General features: G+C 36.3%; 1 protein-coding gene across 3 annotated transcripts in view; it reads left to right on the top strand.

Annotated features, from left to right (window-relative positions):
* CNTN3 (contactin 3) overlaps positions 1-21,039 on the top strand; it is a 339,006-nt gene extending 317,967 nt beyond the window's left edge. For all 3 annotated transcript variants that reach the window (XM_005547627.5, XM_015446200.3, XM_065538896.1), the window contains exons 21-23: positions 16,171-16,283; positions 16,900-17,068; positions 19,058-21,039. In XM_005547627.5, coding sequence (XP_005547684.3) covers positions 16,171-16,283; positions 16,900-17,068; positions 19,058-19,158 — 383 coding nt within the window. In that variant the 3' untranslated portion in view covers positions 19,159-21,039. The remainder of the gene's footprint in view (positions 1-16,170; positions 16,284-16,899; positions 17,069-19,057) is intronic.
* The last annotated feature ends 243 nt before the right edge of the window (positions 21,040-21,282 follow it).

Here is a 21,282-nt window from a genome sequence, read left to right as displayed (position 1 = left end):
TGCTGATAATTATGGTTGAAACTTACTGAGCAATTTCCAGTGATGGTTCTAAGTAATTTTCATGTATTGATTCTTAATTCCCACAGCAATATCATGACTTGAAGGTATTAGTATGCTTACTTTAGAGAGGAGGAAGCTGAGGCATATGGAGGTTATATAACTGTACTGAGATTGCAGAGTAAGTAACAGGATGGGCATCCAAATCCATAGTCTTAACCACTATGGTATCCTCTCTTTCAGCCATATTGTTAGAATTTCATCACTCGTTTAATACCTTTATTTATTGTGATTTTGCTCTGTGCTTAGGATATGGGTAAGATGATCACAGGTTGTCATGGCTTCTCCGCTCATGGAGCTTTAGTTTGATGGGAATTCCAGCAACTGAATGAAATCTCTCAAAAACAATGCTCTGCTGTTACCACAATTCAACTGGAGTCTTTAGGTTGATCTGTAGATGTTATTAAGGGCAATTTCCCACGTTGGGTGGGAAATTCACATAGATCATTAAAATCCCCAATCATCTTAAAATGGCATATAAAGAACGTATGTTAATTTTTACATTTTATGTTAATAATTTTTAAATATGTACCAAAATTACAAGTAAAACAGAATCTCTTAGAGCCATTAATAGTATTGTTACTGGTAGCTCTAAATAGTCTTCCTGAGCTTTGACATGGTTGAAGTGCAAATCCTATTTAAAATTTTGATAAGGCTCTTGTGATTATCACTATGAAGAGAATTACTCATCTGCCTTGGCATAAAGAGCAAAAATAACATTTTTGATTACCTGCTTGCTATCTCTCTTCCTCTATGGATTCTAAACTTTACGGGGAAAGAGTCCTTCTGTGTCTTATTTACCCAGCCACTGTGCCCAGCACAAACCCAGCACATGGGAGCAGCGTATTAAATGTTGAATAGATGAATGAAACCTAAAGAAGCAAGCCAAACCTCAAGTACTATTATTAATCAAATGTACTTCCTCTTGACTGCACATTGCGAATTCAAGACACGCTACAGTTCTTTACCATCTCACTTAAAATGTGCAAGTTTCATGTACTCATCATTATGGAATTGTGTATGCGAGGCTTTAAATCAGTACAGTTTTTAGATGATATTTCTGATTAATGTAAAATAACACAAGGATTCTCAAGTACTGTAGCTTCCATTAAACATTTAATTTTTTGATATCCAAATACTTGAGTTTTTTAAAAGCATTTTTAAGTTAAACACTAATTAGTCTCTTTAAGTAATCTAAGATGGGTTTCTGTCACTTACCACTGAAAGAGAGCAAACTCTTAACAGCATCTTTCATCTCAAGGGACTGATGAAGAAAATCTGCAGATGGCTTAAAAATGATAAGTTGCATTAGTTTCTAAAAAGAAACATTGAGAATTTTATGTTCAGAGTTTGCAAGAGATAATCTGTAGGATGAATATTCTGCTTTGTATAATCAAACAAGTCAAGTGGTAATTCTGACATTCAGTATGAATGGATCCAGACACTCAAACAACTTCCACCAGAATCATGTAATAAGATCTCAAATTTAATAAAACTGAATTGTTGGTTCTCCTTCCAACCCATTTAAATCCTCTCTCTTCTGTGATAGTCCCATTTCCATAAATTCCACTCCAATGTTTCAGTTTCTCAAGCCAAAAATCTTAGAGTCACCCTCGAGTCATTTTCTCTCATACCCTACACTAGATCCAGAATCTTACTTCTACATTTATCAAGAATTTACCACTTCTGGCCAGGCACGGGGGCTCACTCTTGTAATCCCAACACTTTGGGAGGCTAAAGTGGTATGATTGCTTGAGCCCAGGAGTTCAAGACCAGCCTGGGCAACAGAATAACACTGTCTCACTATACTGAGACGGAGAAAAATATAAGAAAATTAACCGGGTGTGGTGGTGTGTGCCTGTACTCCCAGCTACTCGGGAGGCTGAGGTGGGAGGATTGCTTGAGCCTAGGAGATCCATCAGAGCTGCAGTGAACCATAATTGTGCCACTGCACTTCAGTGTGGGCAACAGAGTAAAACCCTTTCTCAAAAAAAATAATAAAAATAAAAAATGGAATATACCACATCTTACGCTGCTGCCACACCAGGGTAAGCTGCCTCCAACTCTCTCTTGTAGATCAGAGCAATGGCTTCTTACTGTTCATCCTGTTTCTGCCTTTGCCTTGACATCCTGATAATGTCACTTCCCTGTTCATGACCTTTTTGTCACTTCCCATCCCACGTCAGGTAAATGCTAAATCCTTAAAATGTCCAACGAGGGCTTATACAGTCCACTCCCCAATCTCTGCTGACTCATTTCCTATTCTTTTCCACCTTGCTCATTCCACTTTACTTTAGGACCTCTGCATGTACTGTCTCCTGTATCTCAAAAGCTCTTCCTACAGATACCCCCATAATGCACTCCCCTGTCTCTTCCAGGTCGTCACTCAGATATCACCTGGGTGCCACCTGACTGCAACTCCACCTTTCCTGATGCATACCCTCGTCTCCTTCCCTGCTTTATCCTTGTGCCTAGCCTCAGAGCCACCACATGTACTCTATCTCATGGCTACTCACTTCATCATTGTGTCCCCAGGACATCGTTGTGTCCTGCCTTAGCCAGAGTGTCAGCACCTTCAGGACAGAGCTATGGCCTGGTTTGATCATTGCCCTGTTGCCAGAGCTCTGCTCCAGTGTTTAAGTAATCATAGTCAGTAGTCAGTGCCCAATAAGTATTTGTTGAACAGTGACTCTCTCCATCACTGTCTCTGCTCTATAGCAGCATCACTCTAACCAAAGTTCTCTCTTCGTGGTAGAAAGATTGCCAACAGCACCTCAAGAGGACTGTTGTCTCTCGGCCAGTCACACTGGGAAAGGTGGGCAGCTTCTTTCTGATTATTCTACCCAGAGCTAAGTAGGCTTCTCATTGATTCATCTTGGGTAAACAACCAATTGTTGTTTCCAGTTGTGAGAAAAACTGGACCAGCCTAACCTGGAACACACGCCCAGACTCCCCTGGAATAAGGGGATTCTATATTTTTATGCCTTTGCTAATTATTATATGTGTGAGTCTATTTAGGGAAATAGAAGAATGCCAAACGATGCAGTCACTTTTGCATTTGAGTCTTTGCTTTTCCAAATGAAATGCTCATTCATGAAAGTGGAGCCAAAATCAGTTACCTGAATTTAAGGAAATCAAGTAGGTGTGCCTTTTTTTTTTAATTCAACTTTTTTTAATTTGTATTTTAATTTTTGTGGGTACATTGTAGGTGTGTATATTTATGAACTACATGAGATCTTTTGATACAGATATGCAATGTGAAATAAGCACATCAGGAAGAATGGAGTATCCATCCCCTCAAACATTTAGCTGTTGAATAGCAAACAATATAATTACACTCTTTAAGTTCTAGAAAAATGTACAGTTATTATTGACTATAGTCACCCTGTTATGCTATCAAATAGTAGGTCTTATTCATTCTATTTTTTGCCCCCATTAATCTCCACTTATTCCCCTCACTCCAAACTCCTCACTACCCTTCCCAGCCCCTGGTAATCATCCTTCTGCTCTCTATGTCCATGAGTTCAATTGTTGTGACTTTTATTTTATTATTATTTTTCCATAGGTTAGTGGGGTACAGGTGGATTTTGGTTATATGAGTTTTTTAGTGGTGATTTGTGAGATTTTGGTACACCCATCACCCAGTCAGTATACACGGCACCCTATTTGTAGTATTCTGTCCCTTGCCACCCTCCCAACCTTCCCCCCAAGTCCCAAAAGTCCATTGTATCATTCTTATGCCTTTGCATCCTCATAGCTTAGCTACCACATATCAGTGAGAACATATGATGTTTGGTTTTCCATTCCTGAGTTACTTCATTTAGAATGATAGTCTACAGTCTCATCCAGGTCACTGTGAATGCTGTTAATTCATTCCTTTTTATAGCTGAGTAATATTCCATATATATATGATGGATATATATATGACATATATATTCCATATATATATTCCATATATATGACATATATATATGACACATATATATATATATATGATGGAATATATATATATATATATATATATACATATCAGTTTCTTTATCCACTCATTGATTGATGGACATTTGGGTTGATTCCACAATTTTACAAGTGTGAATTGTGCTGCTATAAACATGCATGTGCAAGTATCTTTTTCGTATAATGACTTTTTTCCCTCTGGGTAGATACCCAGTAGTGGGATTTCTGGATCAAATAGTAGTTCTACTTTTATTCATTAAGGAATCTCCACACTGTTTTTCTCCATGCTGTTTTCCATGGTGGTTGTACTAGTTTGCATTTCCACCAGCAGTGTAGAAGTGTTCCCTGAGCACCGCATCTACACCAACATGTACTGTTTTTTTTATTTTTTATTGATGGCCATTCTTGCAGGAGTAAGGTGATATTGCGTTGTGGTTTTGATTTGCATTCCCCGTCATTAGTGGTGTTGACCATTTTTTCATATGTTTGTTGGCCATTTGTATGTTTTTTTTTAGAGAATTGTCTGTTCATGTTCTTCACCCACTTTTGTGTGGGATTTTTTGTTTTTTTCCTGCTGATTTGAGTTCATTGTAGATTCTGGATATTAGTCCTTTGTCAGATGAATAAATTGTGAAGATTTTCTCCTACTCTTTAGGTTTTCTGTTTACTCTGCTGACTGTTGCTTTTGCCGTACAAAAGCTCTTTAGTTTAATTAAGTTCCAGCTATTTATCTTTGTTTTTATTGCATTTGCTTTTGGGTTCTTGGTCATGAAATTCTTGCCTAAGCTAATGTCTAGAACGTTTTTTCCAACGTTATCTTCTAGAATGTTTGTAGTTTCAGGTATTAGATTTAAGTTCTTAATCCATCTTGAGTTGATTTTTGTATAAGGTGAGAGATAAGGATCCAGTTTCATTCTCCTACATGTGGCTAGCCAATTATATCAGCACCATTTGTGGAAAAGGGGGTCCTTTCCCCACTTTATGTTTTTGTTTCCTTTGTCAAAGATTAGTTGGCTGTAAGTATTTGGGTTTACTTCTGGGTTGTCTATTCTGCTCCATTGTTCTATGTGCCTATTTTTGTACCAGTACCATGCTGTTTTGGTGACTATGGCCTTATAGTATAATTTGAAATCAGGTAATGTGATGCCTCTAGATTTGTTCTTTTTGCTTAGTCTTGCTTGTGGGCTCTTTTTTGATTCTATATGAATTTTAGCATTGTTTTTTATAATCTGGTGAAGAATATGGTGGTATTTTGATGGGAATTGCGTTGAATTTGTATATTGTTTTTAGCAGTATGATCATTTTCACAATATTCTACCCATCCATGAGCATGGGATGTGTTTCCATTTGTTTGTGTCTTCTATGATTTCTTGCAGCAGTGTTTCGTAGTTTTCCTTGTAGAGATCTTTCATCTCCTGGTTAGGTATATTCATAAGTGGGTTTTTTTTTTTTTTTTTTTTTTTTTTTTGGCAACTATTGTAAAAGGGGTTGAGTTCTTGATTTGATTCTCTGCTTGGTCGCTGTTGGTGTATAAAAGAACTACTGATTTGTGTACCTTATTCTTGTATCAGGAAACTTTGCTGAATTATTTTATCAGTTCTAGGAGTTTTCTGGAGGATTCTTTAGGGTTTTTGAGGTAAACAATCATATCATCAGCAAACAGTGATGATTTGACTTCCTCTTTACTGATTTGGATGCCCTTTATTTCTTTTTCTTCTCTGATTGCTCTGGCTAGGACTTCCAGTACTAAGCTGAAGAGGAGTGGTGAGAGTAGGCATCCTTATCTTCTTCCAGGTCTCAGAGGGAATACTTTCAACTTTTCCCTATTCAGTATAATTTGGCTGTGGGTTTGTCATAGATGGCTTTTATTACATTGACATATGTCCCTTGTATGCTGATTTTGCTGAGAGTTGTAATCATAAAGGGATGCTGGATTTTGTTGAATGCTTTTTCTGTATCTATTGAGATGATCATGTGATTTTTGTTTTTATTTCTGTTTATGTGGTGTATCACATTTATTGACTTGTGTATTTTAAAACATCCCTGCATCCCTGGTGTGAAACCTCCTTGATCATGGTGGGTTATCTTTTTGTTATGTTGTTGGATTCAGTTAGCTAGTATTTTGTTAAGGATTTTAGCATCTATGTTCATCAGGGATATCGGTCTGTAGTTTTCTCGTTTGGTTATGTCTTTTCCTGGTGTTGGTATTAGGGTGATGCTGGCTTCATAGAATGAATTAAGGAGGGTTCACTCTTTATCTTGCTGAATAGTGTAAACCACATTGGTTCCAATTCTTCTTTGAATGTCTGTCTGGTAGAATTCTGCTGTGAATCCTTCTACTCCTGAACTTTTTTAGTTGGTAATTATTTAATTACCATTTCAGTCTTGCTGCTTGTTATTGGTCTGTTCAGGGTATCTAATTCTTCCTGATTTAAGCTAAGAGGGTTGTATCTTTCCAGGAATTTACCCATCTCTTCTAGGTTTTCTAGTTTATGTGAGTAAAGGTGTTCCTAGTTGTCTTGAATGATCTTTTGTATTTCTGTGGTGTCAGTTGTAATATCTCCCATATCATTTCTTAGTGAGGTTATTTGGATTTTCTCTCTTCTTTTTTCTTGGTTAATCTTGCCAGTGGTCTATCAATTTTATTTATCTTTTTGAAGAACCAGATTTTGTTTCATTAATCTTTTGTATTTTTTTGTTGTTTAAATTGCATTTAGTTCTGCTCTGATCTTGGTTATTTCCTGTCTTCTGCTAGGTTTGGGTTTGTTCTTGTTTCTCTAGTTCCTTCAGATGTGACCTTAGATTGTCAGTTTGTGCTCTTTAATTCTTTTTTTATGTAGGTTTTTAGAGCAATGAACTTTTCTGTTAGCACTGTCTTTGCTGTATCCCAGAGGTTTTGATAGGTTGTGTCTGTATTGTTGTTCAATTTGAAGAATTTTTAAATTTCCATCTTGATTTTGTTTTTGACCCAGTGATCATTCAGGAGCAGGTTACTTTTCATGTATTTGTATGGGTTTAAAAGTTCCTTTTGGAGTTGATTTCCAGTTTTATTCCACTATGGTCTGAGAGAGTGCTTGATATAATTTCAATTCTTAAATTCTTAAAACTTATTGAAGCTCATTTCATGGTCTATCATTTGATCTATCTTGGAGAAAGCTCCCTTCACTGTTGAATAGTATGTGTATTCTGTGGTTGTTGGATGGAATGTTCTGTATATATCTGTTAAGTCCATTTGTTCCAAGGTATAGTTTAAAACCATTGTTTCTTTGTTAACTTTATGTCTTGATGAGTATCTAGTGCTGTCCGTGGAATATTGAAGTCCCCCACTATTATTGTCTAACTATCTCATTTCTTAGGTCTATAAGTAATTGTTTCATAAATTTGGGAACTCCAGTGTTAGGTGCATATATGTTTAGGATTGTGATATTTTCCTGTTGGACAAGGCCTTTTACCATTATATAATGTCCCTCTTTATCTTTTTAACTGCAGCTTCATAAAAGTTTCTTTTGTTTGATATAAGAGTAGCTACTCCTGCTCGCTTTTCATGTCCATTTGCATGAAATACCTTTTCCTACTTTAAGTTTTTATGTGAGTCCTTATGTGTTAGGTGAGTCTCTTGAAGACAGCAGATACTTGTTTGGTGAATTCCTACCCATTCTGCAGTTCTGTATCTTTTAAGTGTAGCATTTAGGCCATTTACATTCAATGTTAGTATTGAGGTGTGAGGTACCATTCCATTCATTGTGCTATCTGTTGCCTGTGTACCTTGGTTTTTGGGTTTTGGTTTTTATGTTTTAAATTGTATTTTTTTTATAGTCCTTTGAGATTTATGCTTTAAAGAGGTTCTGTTTTGATGTGTTTCCAGGATTTGCTTCAAGATTTAGAGGTCCTCTTAGCAGTTCTTGTAGTGGCGATTTGGTAGTGGAGAATTCTCTCAGCATTTGTTTGTCTAAAAAAGACTGTATCTTTCTTTCATATGATGCTTAGTTTTGCTGGATACAAAATTATTGGCTGATCATTGTTTTGTTTGAGGAGGCTGAAGATTGGGCCACAGTCCCTTCTAGCTTGTAGGGTTTCTGCTAAGAAATCTGCTGTTAATCTGATAGGTTTTCATTTATAGGTTACCTGGTGCTTTTATCTTACAGCTCTTAAGATTCTTTCCTTCCTCTTAACTTTAGATAACCTGATGACAATGTGCCTAGGCAATGATCTTTTTGTGATGAATTTTTCAGGTGTTGTTTCTGCTTCTTGTATTTGGATGTCTATGTCTCTTGCAAGGCTGGGGAAGTTTTCCTTGATTATTCCCCCAAATATGTTTTCCGAACTTTTAGATTTCTATTCCTAGGAATGCTGATTATTCTTAAGTTTGGTTGTTTAACATAATCCCAGACTTCTTGGAGACATTCATATTTTCTTATTCTTTTTTCTTTGTGCTCGTTGGATTGGGTTAATTTGAGGACCTTGTCTTCAAGCTCTGAATTTCTTTCTTATACTTGTTCAATCTTATTGCTGAGACTTCCCAGAGCATTTTGCATTTCTATACATGTGTCCAGTGTTTCTGGAAGTTTTCATTTTTTGTATTTATGCTCCCTATTTCATTGAGTATTTCTTCCTTCACTTCTTGTATCATTTTTTGGATTTCCTTGCATTGGGCTTCACTTTTCTCTGGTGCCTCCCTTATTCACTTAATAACTAACCTCCTGAATTATTTTTCTGGTAAATTGGGGATTTCTTCTTTGTTTGGATCCATTGCTGCTGAGCTAGTGTGATTTTGGGGGGTGTTAAAGAGCCTTGTTTTTTCATATAACTAGAGTTGCTTTTCTGGTTCCTTCTCATTTGGGTAGCCTCTGTCAGAGGGAAGGTCTAGGGCTGAAGGCTGTTGTTCAGATTCTTTTGTCCCACGGTGTGTTCCCTTGATAGTACTCTCCCCCTTTTCCCATGGATGTGACTTTCTGAGAGCCAAGCTGTAGTGATTATTATCTCTCTTCTGGGTCTAGTCACCCAGCGTGTCTACCAGGCTCGGGCTTATACTGGGGGTTGTCTCTACAGAGTCCTGTGATGTAAACTCTCTATGAGTTTCTCAGCCATAGATACCAGCACCTGTTCCAGTGGAGGTGGCAGGGCTGTGAAATGGACTCTGTAAGGCTCTTAGCTTTGGTGGTTTAATGCTCTATTTTTGTGCCGGTTGGCCTTCTGCTGGGAGGTGGTGCTTTCCAGAGAGCATCAGCTGTGGCAGTATGGTGAGGAACAGTGGGTGGGCCAGGGCCTAGACCTCCCAAGAGTATATGCCCTTTGTGTTCAGCTCCCAGGGTGGGTAGGGAAGGACCATGAGGTGGGGGCAGGACTAGGTGTGTCTGACCTCAGACTCTCCTTGGGCAGGTCTTGCTGTAGCTGCTGTGGGGATAGGGGTGAGGCTCCCAGGTCAATGGAGTTATGTACCGAGGAGGATTATGGATGCCTCTGCAGAGTCACACAGGTTGTCAGAGAAATGAAGGAAAGCCAGCAGTCACAGGCCTCACCTAGCTCCCACGCAATCCGAAGAGCCAGTCTCACTCCCACCATACCCCCACTGACAGCAAACAAGTCTATTTCCAGGCAGTGGGCAGGCAGGGCTGAGAAGTTTCCCCAGGCTACCCACCTCCCAGCTGGGAAAGAAAAGGGCTCTAATTCTTCCCCCACCTGTCAAGTCTGCATGCCAGATTTACTGCCTCCCCCAAGTTCTAGCCAGGAGGCTTCTCAAGCAGTTCAAATTGTTACAAAGTTTAGCTGGAGGTTTCCTTCTCGTTGTGGTGTTTTCCTCGTGCCTCTGGTCACCCTCCCGAAGGATCCCCGTGATGCCAGGCAGGAGTGGCTTGCTTGGGGACCCGTGAACTCACAGGGCCTTTCCCGCTGCTTCTTCTACCCCTGTATTTCACTCAGCTCCTAAATTGACTCAGCTTTCAGCTCCAGGTAAGGTGGGAATCTTCTCCCATAAACTAGACCTTCAGTTTCCCCAGTGGGGGTGTGTGTTTTGGGGGTGGAGGACCTCCCTTTCCCACTTCCATAGTTTGAGCACTCACAATATTTGGGATGTCTCCTGGGTCTTGCAGGAGCAATCCACCTCCTTCAGAGGGTCTGTGGGTCCTCTTGGGTTTCCTGTTTTATTCCTGCAGTTGTTCTGGAGTGAAAATTCCACAGTGCAAGCCTCCACATGCTACTCTGTCCATCCGAGTCGGAGCCGCAGTCTACTCCTGCCTCCCATTTGCCATGATCTGTTCCAAGTAGGTGTGTCTTGGGGAAGTAAAAGGGAAATATGAATAAGGCAAGCGCTGAAAGAATGAGTCTAAATATTTCAGAAGGTTTTTATTACATGACTATTCCTACCTCAAACAGAATTTGGAAGTTCTAAAATTTTATATATATATGACTTAATTGTATAATTGTCCAGTCTAGGTTTTGGCTCAGGATACACATTATTGCAAAATTTGCCAAATTTCATATGTGATCCACCTATTTTGCCAATTGTTTCCAACCTTTTCTATTAATATATACCTACTATTTTTTTTCTTAAAAATTGACCTTCTATTTTTACTTAGATAAATTTTAAAAAATGGAAACTAGCTTTTTATCTGAGAAATGGAGGACCAGTATCATTACCATAAATAGATGTTAACCAAATAATAAGTTTAATAATAGTAAGTACAGTGAAAACTAGACCACCCTCCTTTCTAAATAGTAGGAACATATTCTTGCCTATAGAATTCTCCAGACCTGTTCCCTCTTTGTGATGTTAGTATAGAGGGGATATTAAAGACCTTCTAGCCCCCAAATCTAACTTTCTCTTCAAGCCATGGGAAGATTAAAAGCGAATTTTCCTGCAGGTGACTGAATGCTATTTGTTGACTTTTCTGTGCATGACATCCCACAGTGCATGTGAAGTAATCATGTTTGTATATGCACACCACAAATCACACATGTGATGGAATACAAGCCAATTAATGTACATTCCTCAGATTTAGGAGGTTTTTTCCCCCTGTCTATGGGCTTCAGCAAAGTCATTTCTGGTTTTGTAAACTCTGAAGAAAGATAACAGTATAATATTGAACTTTACTAGTGTTCAACCAGGAAGCTTCTACTAATAAAGAATCAGGAGAAACTCTAACTAAATGTGTAAAACTTATGAACTTTATTTTGTAAGAGCTTTGGCACTTTTTTGAAAATCTGCCCCACTTGCCTGTGAATCATCTAGACCAAGATTATCCAACCCACAGCCAGTGAGCCACATGTGGCTCAGGACAGCTTTGAATGCAGCCCAACACCCATCCATAAACTTTCTTAAAACATTATCAGATTATTTTGCGATTTTTTTTAAGCTCATCAGCTATCGTTAGTGTTAGTGCATTTTATGAGCAGCCCAAAACAATTGTTCTTCTTCCATTGTGGCCCAGGGAAGCCAAAAGATTGGACACCCCTGCTCTAGACAATTGTAAATGTTCTCCTTATAGTTTATAATCTCACATACTTTTATTATCCAAAGGAGAACTTTTGATTAAGGAAATTCCCAGACATTGAAAGCCAAAAATCAAAGAAAGACCTACCGTGGTATTCTAGGTTGGGTTTCAGATGAGTTAAAAAGTAGATGATTTTTTTGTGTTTTAAAACATGGTGTCAATTTCTTTTGATATGAAATTAGATCCATTTATAAAAGTTTTCAGTGATTCCAAAACAACTGTATCTTATTATTGTGGGGGGGCACATAATTGACTTTTGCTTTTGATTACATGATTGTTGCACAATGCCACATGTTTAAGCAGCTTAGTTATGAATGTTAATAATCATCTCAAGTGAAGTCTAAGTGCAAAGTGTAACTTCTAGCTACTAGTTGTAACAACTTTTTATCATGTAAGTCATCTCATTACCATCAGGTGGCCAAGAAAAAGAGTTGAGAAACATACTGAGTTTTGTATAATTAATCACAGCAAACATATGTTCTTAAAATTTCGGATTTTGAAAGTAAATGCCAGCTTCACTGTTACCACTGTGAGACATCACCATTGAAAACTCCAGGCAATAATATTCTTTATTTTAACAACCTCTACTTTGTATTATATAAAGGAAAACATTTATTGTAGAAAATTTGGGGGAAAAAATCTATAGAGAAAAAATAAAATTCACTCATAATCCTATCACTCAGAAATACCATGATTAATATCATTTATCTTTCCTTCCAGACTTCTGTTCTATGAATAGTTTCTCTTATGCAGTGGAGGTTGTGCTGTGTATTTGGTTACCTGTATACTGTATTGTAACTGCCCATGGATGATATTCCATTGTGATGAACACCACAATTTATTTAGCCATTTTTCCTGTGGATAGACATGTCTTATATTCCCAGCTTCCCAGCTTCATCTAATCATGGTTATATGATAGTAATCACTTGTTTTCAGGCAAGTATCTGCAGAGTAAGTAAAATCTATGAAGCTGATGTTGAGGAGTCTGAAAATCAGGTGCACAGAGGATCATGATGGGTGCTTAAGGAACAACAATAATAAAAACGTCTCAAGAGAAAGTTATTTCATTATGTAACACTTAAAATTACTGAAATGATTATGTGTATCCTCTCAATTAGTGTTGTGATTTAAATTTAGTGATATATCATCATTTTACTAGGATTAGTTTTTTCCCGGTTTTTTCTAATTTAGCATGCCGCCAACGGTAGAGGTTGACAGGAAAAACCTGTATGATATGAATGTTGACAAATGATTTCCAAAGAATTTCAAAATGTAGACTACTTACCAGTTTAGGTCCAATAAAATTTGGAACTCAATCGTCCTATTCTGGGTTGCACTTCCACACAGGTTCAAATACAAAAAGTAAAATTAGAAGTCCCAGAAGTTACACTATCAACTATCCCCTGCTCATTCCTACTTCATTACTTGACTCCATACCTTTACAAAAGTTCATTGTGTTGCTTCAGAGCTATCTAAACTACTGGTTAATAGCTATATCAGATTAGGCTAGTCCAGGCTGAGGTACCTGAAACCCCCAAACCTCAGTGGCCTAAAACTATACTTTTTTTTTCAACTCATACTATATGTTCATCATGAGTGAGATTCAGATATGATCCATTGTTTCTCCACTCCTGAACCCAGAATGATGGAGTAGCCAATCTCTGGGACATGGCAATCTCATGGCAAAGAGAAAAGAGAGGAAAGCAAACCATACTCTTCAATAACTTTTATAGCTGCCACTTGGGGTGGCCTATTTCCCTTTTATCCACATTCCATTGGTTGAGAGAAGTCCTATGGTGAAGTCCTATATCTATGGGATGCCAATGAGAAGGAGAATTATGCCCGTCTACAGGCAGGGAACCACAAGTCCCATAGCCAAGGCCAACATCAGTGAGAGTTAGGCAGAGAAGCATAATCCTCTCAAGGCGCAGAGGACTTAAACAGACATGGATTGAATCCACGTACTACTTCTCACTAGTCGTGTATCTTAGCAAGTTTTTTTAAACCTTTCATTGTAGTAAAGTACACATAACATAAAATTTACTGTACTAACCTTTTTAAAACATAGAGTTCAATAGTGTTAGTCTTTTACATTTCTGTGCAATAGATCTCTAGAACCCTTTTCATCTTGCAGAACTGGAACTTTACACTCATTAAGTAATTCTCCATTTCCCCTTCCACCAGCCTCTGGCAACCAGCATTTTATTTTCTATCTCTATGAATTTTTGACTATTCTGAATATCTCAAATAAATAGAATTATAAAGTATTTGTCTTTGGGTGTCTGGCTTATTTCACTTAGCATAATGTCCACAAGGTTCATCCATGTTATAACTAACATGTGTCCAAATTTTATGTTTTTAAGGCTGAATAATATTTCATTATAGGTAAATACCCCATTTTGTTCATCTACCCATCTTTTGAATGATGCTGTCATGAACATGTTTATACAATCTTTTTAAATTTTAACTTTGGGTCCAGATTACATATGTACAGAAATGGGCTTTATTACAATGCAATATAATGAGGATTAAGTAAATGATATTAAAGCATGTTCTGTAATGCCTAACACATTGTAGGTGTGTACTAAGTATTAGTTACTAATAATACCATTTTGAACATGGGTGAAAGTTTATCTGGTCCAAAATTTCCCAAATACTGTTATTCTTACCAGTGGTGGTAAGAGTTGATTTTAAGGTAGTTCGCGAACATTATTAAAATTGAAAATTTTTATATTAGGCATTAAATTCATTTATTTTAGAGAGTGCCCAAAAATGTAACTAGCACATCAAGCTAATTATTATGTGAATATTATTGAGATGAAGGTAAAATAGATGTTTAATTTTTCTTAAACCAAGTTATTTTTTTAAATAGACAAAAATGATACATATGACTATCTGATGTTTAGAAAACAGTAGTATGATTCAAAAAGAACAAAATTCAACCCTATTATTTCTTTTTTCTTTTCCTTTTTTTGTTTTTTTTTTTCTCTTTTTGTCATTTCAAAAAGTATTCATTTCAAGCTGAACTCATTCAGCCCACCTGTTTTGTGACTCATACGAGATAAACCCCAGTGTTGTATTTGCAGTCATTTCTCCCTGAAGGCTGATGTTGGTATAGGTGATTTAACCAAAATTACTCAAACTTTCTGTAACCTCCAAACACACACCTTTTGTTGGAACAAACCATGCTGTGGTATAGCTCAGCTGCATCAAACCAAACCTGTCCTTTTATAGTGCTGTCAGGCCACAGGGAATCACTGGCTTTGGGAAAATGTTCTAAAAATTGTACATTCGTATTATTTGAGTAACCAGAATATGGTCATTAGTATTTCAACCCTAAGCAGCTGCTATCATTTTTTGTTGTTATTATCAGAGCATTGCAGCTCGACAATCTTAGCTGACCTAAACTCATTGTGAATACCCACATCACATAATTTTAAAGGCAACATAGAACTATGTTAAAAGACCCAATAAGCAAAAGAAATCCATGGGAATTCAATCTTGTTTGGTATCATTAGACTCATAAATGTATTTGAATTCTTCCTATCTGTAAGTTCAGCTGTATTTCCCCTATGGCATGAGTCAATGATGTTTAGAAATTTCTCCGGATAGCCAATGTTTTATATCATTTTCCATTACAAATTCAGTTAGCCAAATCACATTCTGTGGTTAAATCTACAAATACAACATATTTCAACACTGGGGGCAATTGTGATGCTGTTGTTGAATGAATAATATTATGTTTGTTGTTGTTATTGACAAGAAACTGATTTTTCCAGTGCCCTGTGTTGCTATTGACAAATGCTATCAGCCATCCCTCAACACCCTCACCCCTTAGCATGAGTTTACAGTCCAGTGTTCATGAAAAGGAACTAAATTATGAATCTAAGTTTAGAAACCGCAGAGAGTTTCATTAATCCCCTAATGGAATTCTCATTAACTTTTTAGCGTTTTGCCTTATTTTTCTCAAAAATTGATTTAAGCCTGAAGAACGAAGACTTTAAAATATAGACTCTCTTGCAATTTTTCATGTGTATAGCTATTACTCCACGGGAATAAATCTAAGCAATTCTTATTTTTGATTGCTTCACATTTTGCCCATCTTATCATATAAGGCTGGCTCCAAAATCATGTACACTTCATTTCATACAACTTTAATCTGTCCATTTGGCAATTTCTTCCAGCCTCTGTATGCGTCAAAATAAGTCTCGCCGCCTTCCTTTCTTGGTTTAGGAACAAGCGGCCCTCTAGTGGTAGATAAAGGAATTTCCTTATCTCCCCTATCAACGTGTTTTCAAGGAGACATAAGCACAATAAGTGTGAAATTCTCTAACGTATATGATGAGTATGATAAAATGAATTATCTCACACATTAATTGAAATGCCTTTTTTGGGACTTTTATTTTAGATTCAGGGGTACATGTGCAGGTTTGTTACATGAATAAATTACGTGTCATATGGGTTTGGTGCATGAATGAAATACCTTTCTTAAAAAAAAGGAAATTTATATACTGTTATTTTTTTCTGATTTCATCTGTTACACCAAGCATTACCAAAGGCATCCCATTCTACTTCCACTAGCTTCCTGTAATAGCCATCATCTCCTCCGTGTAAAATATCACTTCTTGTACTTCAATCTGTTTTAATTCTCATTTTGCATTTCAAGCTCCCAGTCAGCCACCAGGAAATGTTGTTTGGAATGCCACAGACACTAAAGTGTTACTTAATTGGGAGCAAGTTAAAGCCATGGAGAATGAGTCAGAAGTAACAGGATATAAAGTAAGTTTTCTCATTTGCAATGCTTCATTTGCGTAATTTTGGCAGTACTTTTCAAGAGAAGCTAGGTATAAGTGAATTTTTCTATATATTGATATGGTTTATGTAATCTAATTTTGACAAAGATACCAAACTTTCCATAAAATGGGTAATTTTTCAAAATGTTTTCTTAAATATGGTTTCAAGTGAAAGAATTCTGTTCAAGTGGGAATTTTGGACACAATGTTTCCAAATTGTGTGTTAGTTTGCTACTATTTATGCTCACCTATATACTACTTAAAAATAAATAAATAAAAATATTGGCTGTGATTCCATGGTCAGGCATTCAAGGCCCATACACTATGTCCCTGCCTTATCTGTCCAGCCTCATAACTACACAGCCTAACTGGGCTTTTCCATGGGAGAAGTTCACACTTCCCAAGCCTCCCTGATTTTGAGAACCTGGTGATTCTGCCATGTGCTAACCTCTAATCCAAGACTTACAATTAGAGTCATGAATGAATCTTACATCCTAGTGGATATAGAAAGACAAAATTCATTAATTTCAGAGTGACAAGTTCTATGAAGAAAACAAAAAGGGGCAATATAACAAGTAAGTGTATCTGTTCATGCATTTTAGGTTTTCTATAGGACTAGCAGTCAAAATAACGTACAAGTACTGAACACAAATAAAACTTCAGCTGAACTTTTGCTGCCCATTAAAGAGGACTACATTATTGAAGTCAAGGCCACAACAGATGGAGGGGATGGGACCAGTAGTGAACAGATCAGGATTCCACGAATAACCAGTAAGTTGGTGGAAGCCATTATTTACTTTATTGATATCAGGTTACTCTCCCCCATAGTGAGTCAATCAGTGTCCCTCTGTCCATTCTTTCTTACCAGCAGGCCTTTCATCCAAATGCCAGTAAGGTTTTGGTAGGTGAGACGAGGGCAAAAGGAACCCCTCAAGAGTGGTGCAAAATAGGGAGAAAAAAATGAGGGCATGAAGAAAAGATGTAAAAAAATATTTAGCAAAACTTCCTTTAATTTGATTTTTTTTTCCTCATTCTGAGTTTTACTTAAATTTCCCTTTGGATCTCCTATAAAAGCAGAATTCCCTAATCACTTAAGATCTTTAATAATCTAGTTATTTGCCTCCTACAACTTATAGATAAATCTTATCAATTATTTAAATAGAATGATTAACATTGTCAAAGTCCTAAACCACTTACCTGTGCCAAACTAAAAGACTCCTTAAAAATTCTTCTCCTAGCTTCCAAGGAGGTTCATATTAATTTTTCCTTTCCAAATCCAAGTAAAACCTATTTTACTATGGAAATTATATGTTTAGAGTTGGAAGCAGACTTTGGTATGCATATTTTATCAACTGCCAATGCTAGAATAAATTTTATTCTCACTTTTAAATCCCAGGTCTGGAGTTCTCTGGCCTCAGTTTAGCTATTGTAGAGCCCATTTTGACTTCATATGCTATTCTATAGTTCTTAGTGACATAAATGACTTTGTTCCCTGTTTCCATTCATTTAGCATGGCCTAGTCTATAGTATTGGGCAATCAGGACTGAAACTTTTGTCTTTAATCTTGGAAAACAAAATGGCAGACATTAGTAACTGAAGAGAAAGGGAAATAGAAAACTTGGAGGAATTTTATCTTTCTGTAAAACCATAAAGACTGCCATACTTAGACTAAAACAAACAAAGCTATACTAAGAAAACAGGAACTACTTATTTCAGAACTAAGTTCTGCAGTGTAAAAGTCTACAGAACCCATCTTGGACTACAGAACTCTCTAAAACTGTATGCACTTCAATAGAGCAAAACTAGAAATTAAGTTTATTATTACTGTGAATTTAGATTTTGAAATAATGAATATATGCTTCTTGTTCCCTGAATGGTGCAAGGCATAGAGTTAGCATTATAATATGAGCAAAGTGGCAATTTTAAAAGAAATAGGTTCTAGGCTTTTGCAGGGACAGATGTTATTTTAGCATTTTAGGGCTGCTGAGTCAAGAGTAGCCTTTTCATCTGACATCTGCTGTCTTGCTGAGCTTGCAAGTGACCACACAGGGCCATCTCTATGAAAATGGTGCTTTTATTTATTGCTTTTTAAAAGATGATGTTTTATATTATGTGTAATAATTTATCTGGAAATGCATAAAATAGAAACAAGCACAGACTCTTCAAACCCTTACCAATGAAGCATTGTTTAATTAAACCATTGAATTATCTCAAAGTTGTTTGTGATCAAGTATAATTGTTTTCATAATGATTAAGTTGTTTTTCCAATTTCAATTAAAGTTAAATAATAGTAGATGAACAAAGCCTAGAATCATTTAAGAAAACTTAAAACACATTAGTGTTTTTATAGTTACTCTTGGCAACTAGTATATGCTGCATTGGTAAATAAAATGAAGGCTAATAACAACTTGTGTTGCCAGCATAGGTTCATGTAGTGATTCAGTTTTAATAGGAGAGATACTGCTTTTACTGTGTGTCTTAGTCCCTTTTGGCTTCTCTAACAAAATTACATAGACAGGTGGCTTATAAACAACAGAAACTTAATTCTTGCAGTTCTGGAGGGGAGTCTGAGAAGCCCAAGGTCAAGTTGCTGGCAGATTCAGTGTCACCTCTCAAAGGCCCTCACCTCCTAATACTCTGACATTGAGGGTTAGGATTTCAACAAAGAATTTGGGGGGAACACCACAAACATCCAGTCTCTAGCACCCTGATTACATATTGTACAATCCTTATTAATGAGCTGTTCATCATCTTTGACAGGTATGGATGCAAGAGGATCCACTTCAGCCATCTCGAATGTTCACCCTATGTCAAGTTATCTGCCTATAGTACTGTTCTTTATTGTATATGCCCTGTGGTGATATTAGCTCCTTTTTATTATTTATTGGAAAGTTATTTCATTACCAAAAATGTGCTTTCATGAAATGCAGTGATTATGCATGTTTTTTTCAACTCTTATTTTTAACTTTCTACTTCATTATAGGTAAATATGAATATAATTTAAAAAAACAGTAAATCCTTTTAGGGGAATCTGAAATGCCTTAATATTAACTTGATAAACCAAAGGAATTTACATATTACATACTTCAGACTTTTGATATAAATGTTCTTTAGCTATGAGTTTAAGCACTGCCTATGGATAAAGACTCACACACTCTCACATGTACACACACACGCATGAGAACTTCTTTTTACATTGAAAGACTCCTTCATTTAATTCAAATGCTCTTTTCCCATTATAATAGCATTATTTGGAAGACTTAACCAGTATCAATTTGAAATGCTGATTTAAGTCCCCAAGGATGAAGCATACATTTTAAAAATTATCTTGTTGGAGAAGAGTGGCATGTGATTCAAAAGAGCATTGTTGGGAAATGCTTCTCTGGGGCTGAGAAGAATGGTGTTTGGTTTGGTATACTGCTAAATGGTTGTAAGACTCTACAAATCACTCTGCTGTCTGTACCTCTCAATTATTCCTCTATAAAATATAGAGATACTAATACCTATCTGATCAGCCTTTGCCCATGAATTAATTTTTAAAAGATAAAGAAGGAAGTATGAAAGTGCTTTGTCACCCCAAATGCAATGGACCCGTCCAAAATATTAGTATGAATTTATTTAATCACATCAAAGTCATGAAGACCAGCCAGATTTTCAAGCTTCATTCTGTTTCATTCAGTTACATTCTAAAATTGTTTCATTCAGTTGCATTCTAAAATTCAAATGATCACATTTTTTTGTTTCTCAAAAAAAAACAGTTTTTTTTTTTTTTAATTAAAAAAGGAATTGTTTCCTTCACAGCTATGAACAAGCTTTCAGGTTTCATTAAAACCAAGAGGAAAAAATCAGGAATGACCTGAATCTCAACCCAAATAGTAAACAAAATCCACAAAATCCCTCATTTCAATTTCCAGTTCCATTAAGGGACCCTCTCTTTTTGGATGGCAGAGATGGTTTTTTAATGAGATCCCACCATCTATCTCAGTGAGTCTGGCAGACTTTTTAGTTCCTGAGTTAAATTTGTAATAGAACCAAGGCGATGCTGCTGACTTTGATATGTATGACTCAATCTTTCAATATGTGGTTTTCAAAAAATTGTTGAAGACATGACTTCATAGCAATATATAAAGAATAAATTAAAATCGACAGATTGAGTATTCAACATTGCAAAATCAATTTTTTACCTATTTCCTACCAATTTCACATTTTGCAGGAACTTGTTCATATTTCCAACGATATCAGAATTTGAAAACAGTTCAGATATCAAGAAAGATTAAAAATTAGGGAAATTCTGATATCACCATAAAGCAGTATTTTACATTTAGAGATTACGTTTAAGATAAAGTCATCATACACAAAAAGAATAAATATTTATAACTTTCTCTATAAGGTCCATATATACTGTATATATTGAAACAATCTGAATGACTAGTAGATTTCATATGACCATTGTTATTTCCAGTCAAAAGTAGGGAAACACTTTCTCCAATACTTGTATTTTATGCTACATGTAATGAAGTTGGACCTTTTTATTATTTAGTAATTCCTATATGTTCCTATACTTTTTATTTCCAAGATGACTGCTCTATTGTTTCATGTTGTTTTTAGCAATATATCTCCATGAGATATGTACTTTGTTTCATATTGAAAAGTATAAAATTTATCTTTCAATTCCTGTGTGTGTATCCTATGGTTATCTGTATGTATTATTTTCTATTCTAATAAAATTTATAACAAGCAAATGCGTGTGCAGTATTAACTGTGGTATCGTGAATGTCTACAGGGGGAATAGGAGACTACCATAATAGTTACGCTAAGGCTATCGTTTCTTAAACTTTTCAGCCAACATTTAACTTTTCCATCTTTTAGCAGGATATTTAAAAATATTTTTATGCCCTACTGACTTAGTACAATCAGCAATTTGAGACAATGACCTGTACATTACAGGTGTTTCAGCTGTGGGGAGAAGTTGAAGAACGGGGAAG

This window comes from Macaca fascicularis, chromosome 2 (assembly GCF_037993035.2).
Source record: "Macaca fascicularis isolate 582-1 chromosome 2, T2T-MFA8v1.1".
NCBI classification, from domain to species: domain Eukaryota; kingdom Metazoa; phylum Chordata; class Mammalia; order Primates; family Cercopithecidae; genus Macaca; species Macaca fascicularis.
This window is presented reverse-complemented; position numbering and strand designations above follow the sequence as displayed.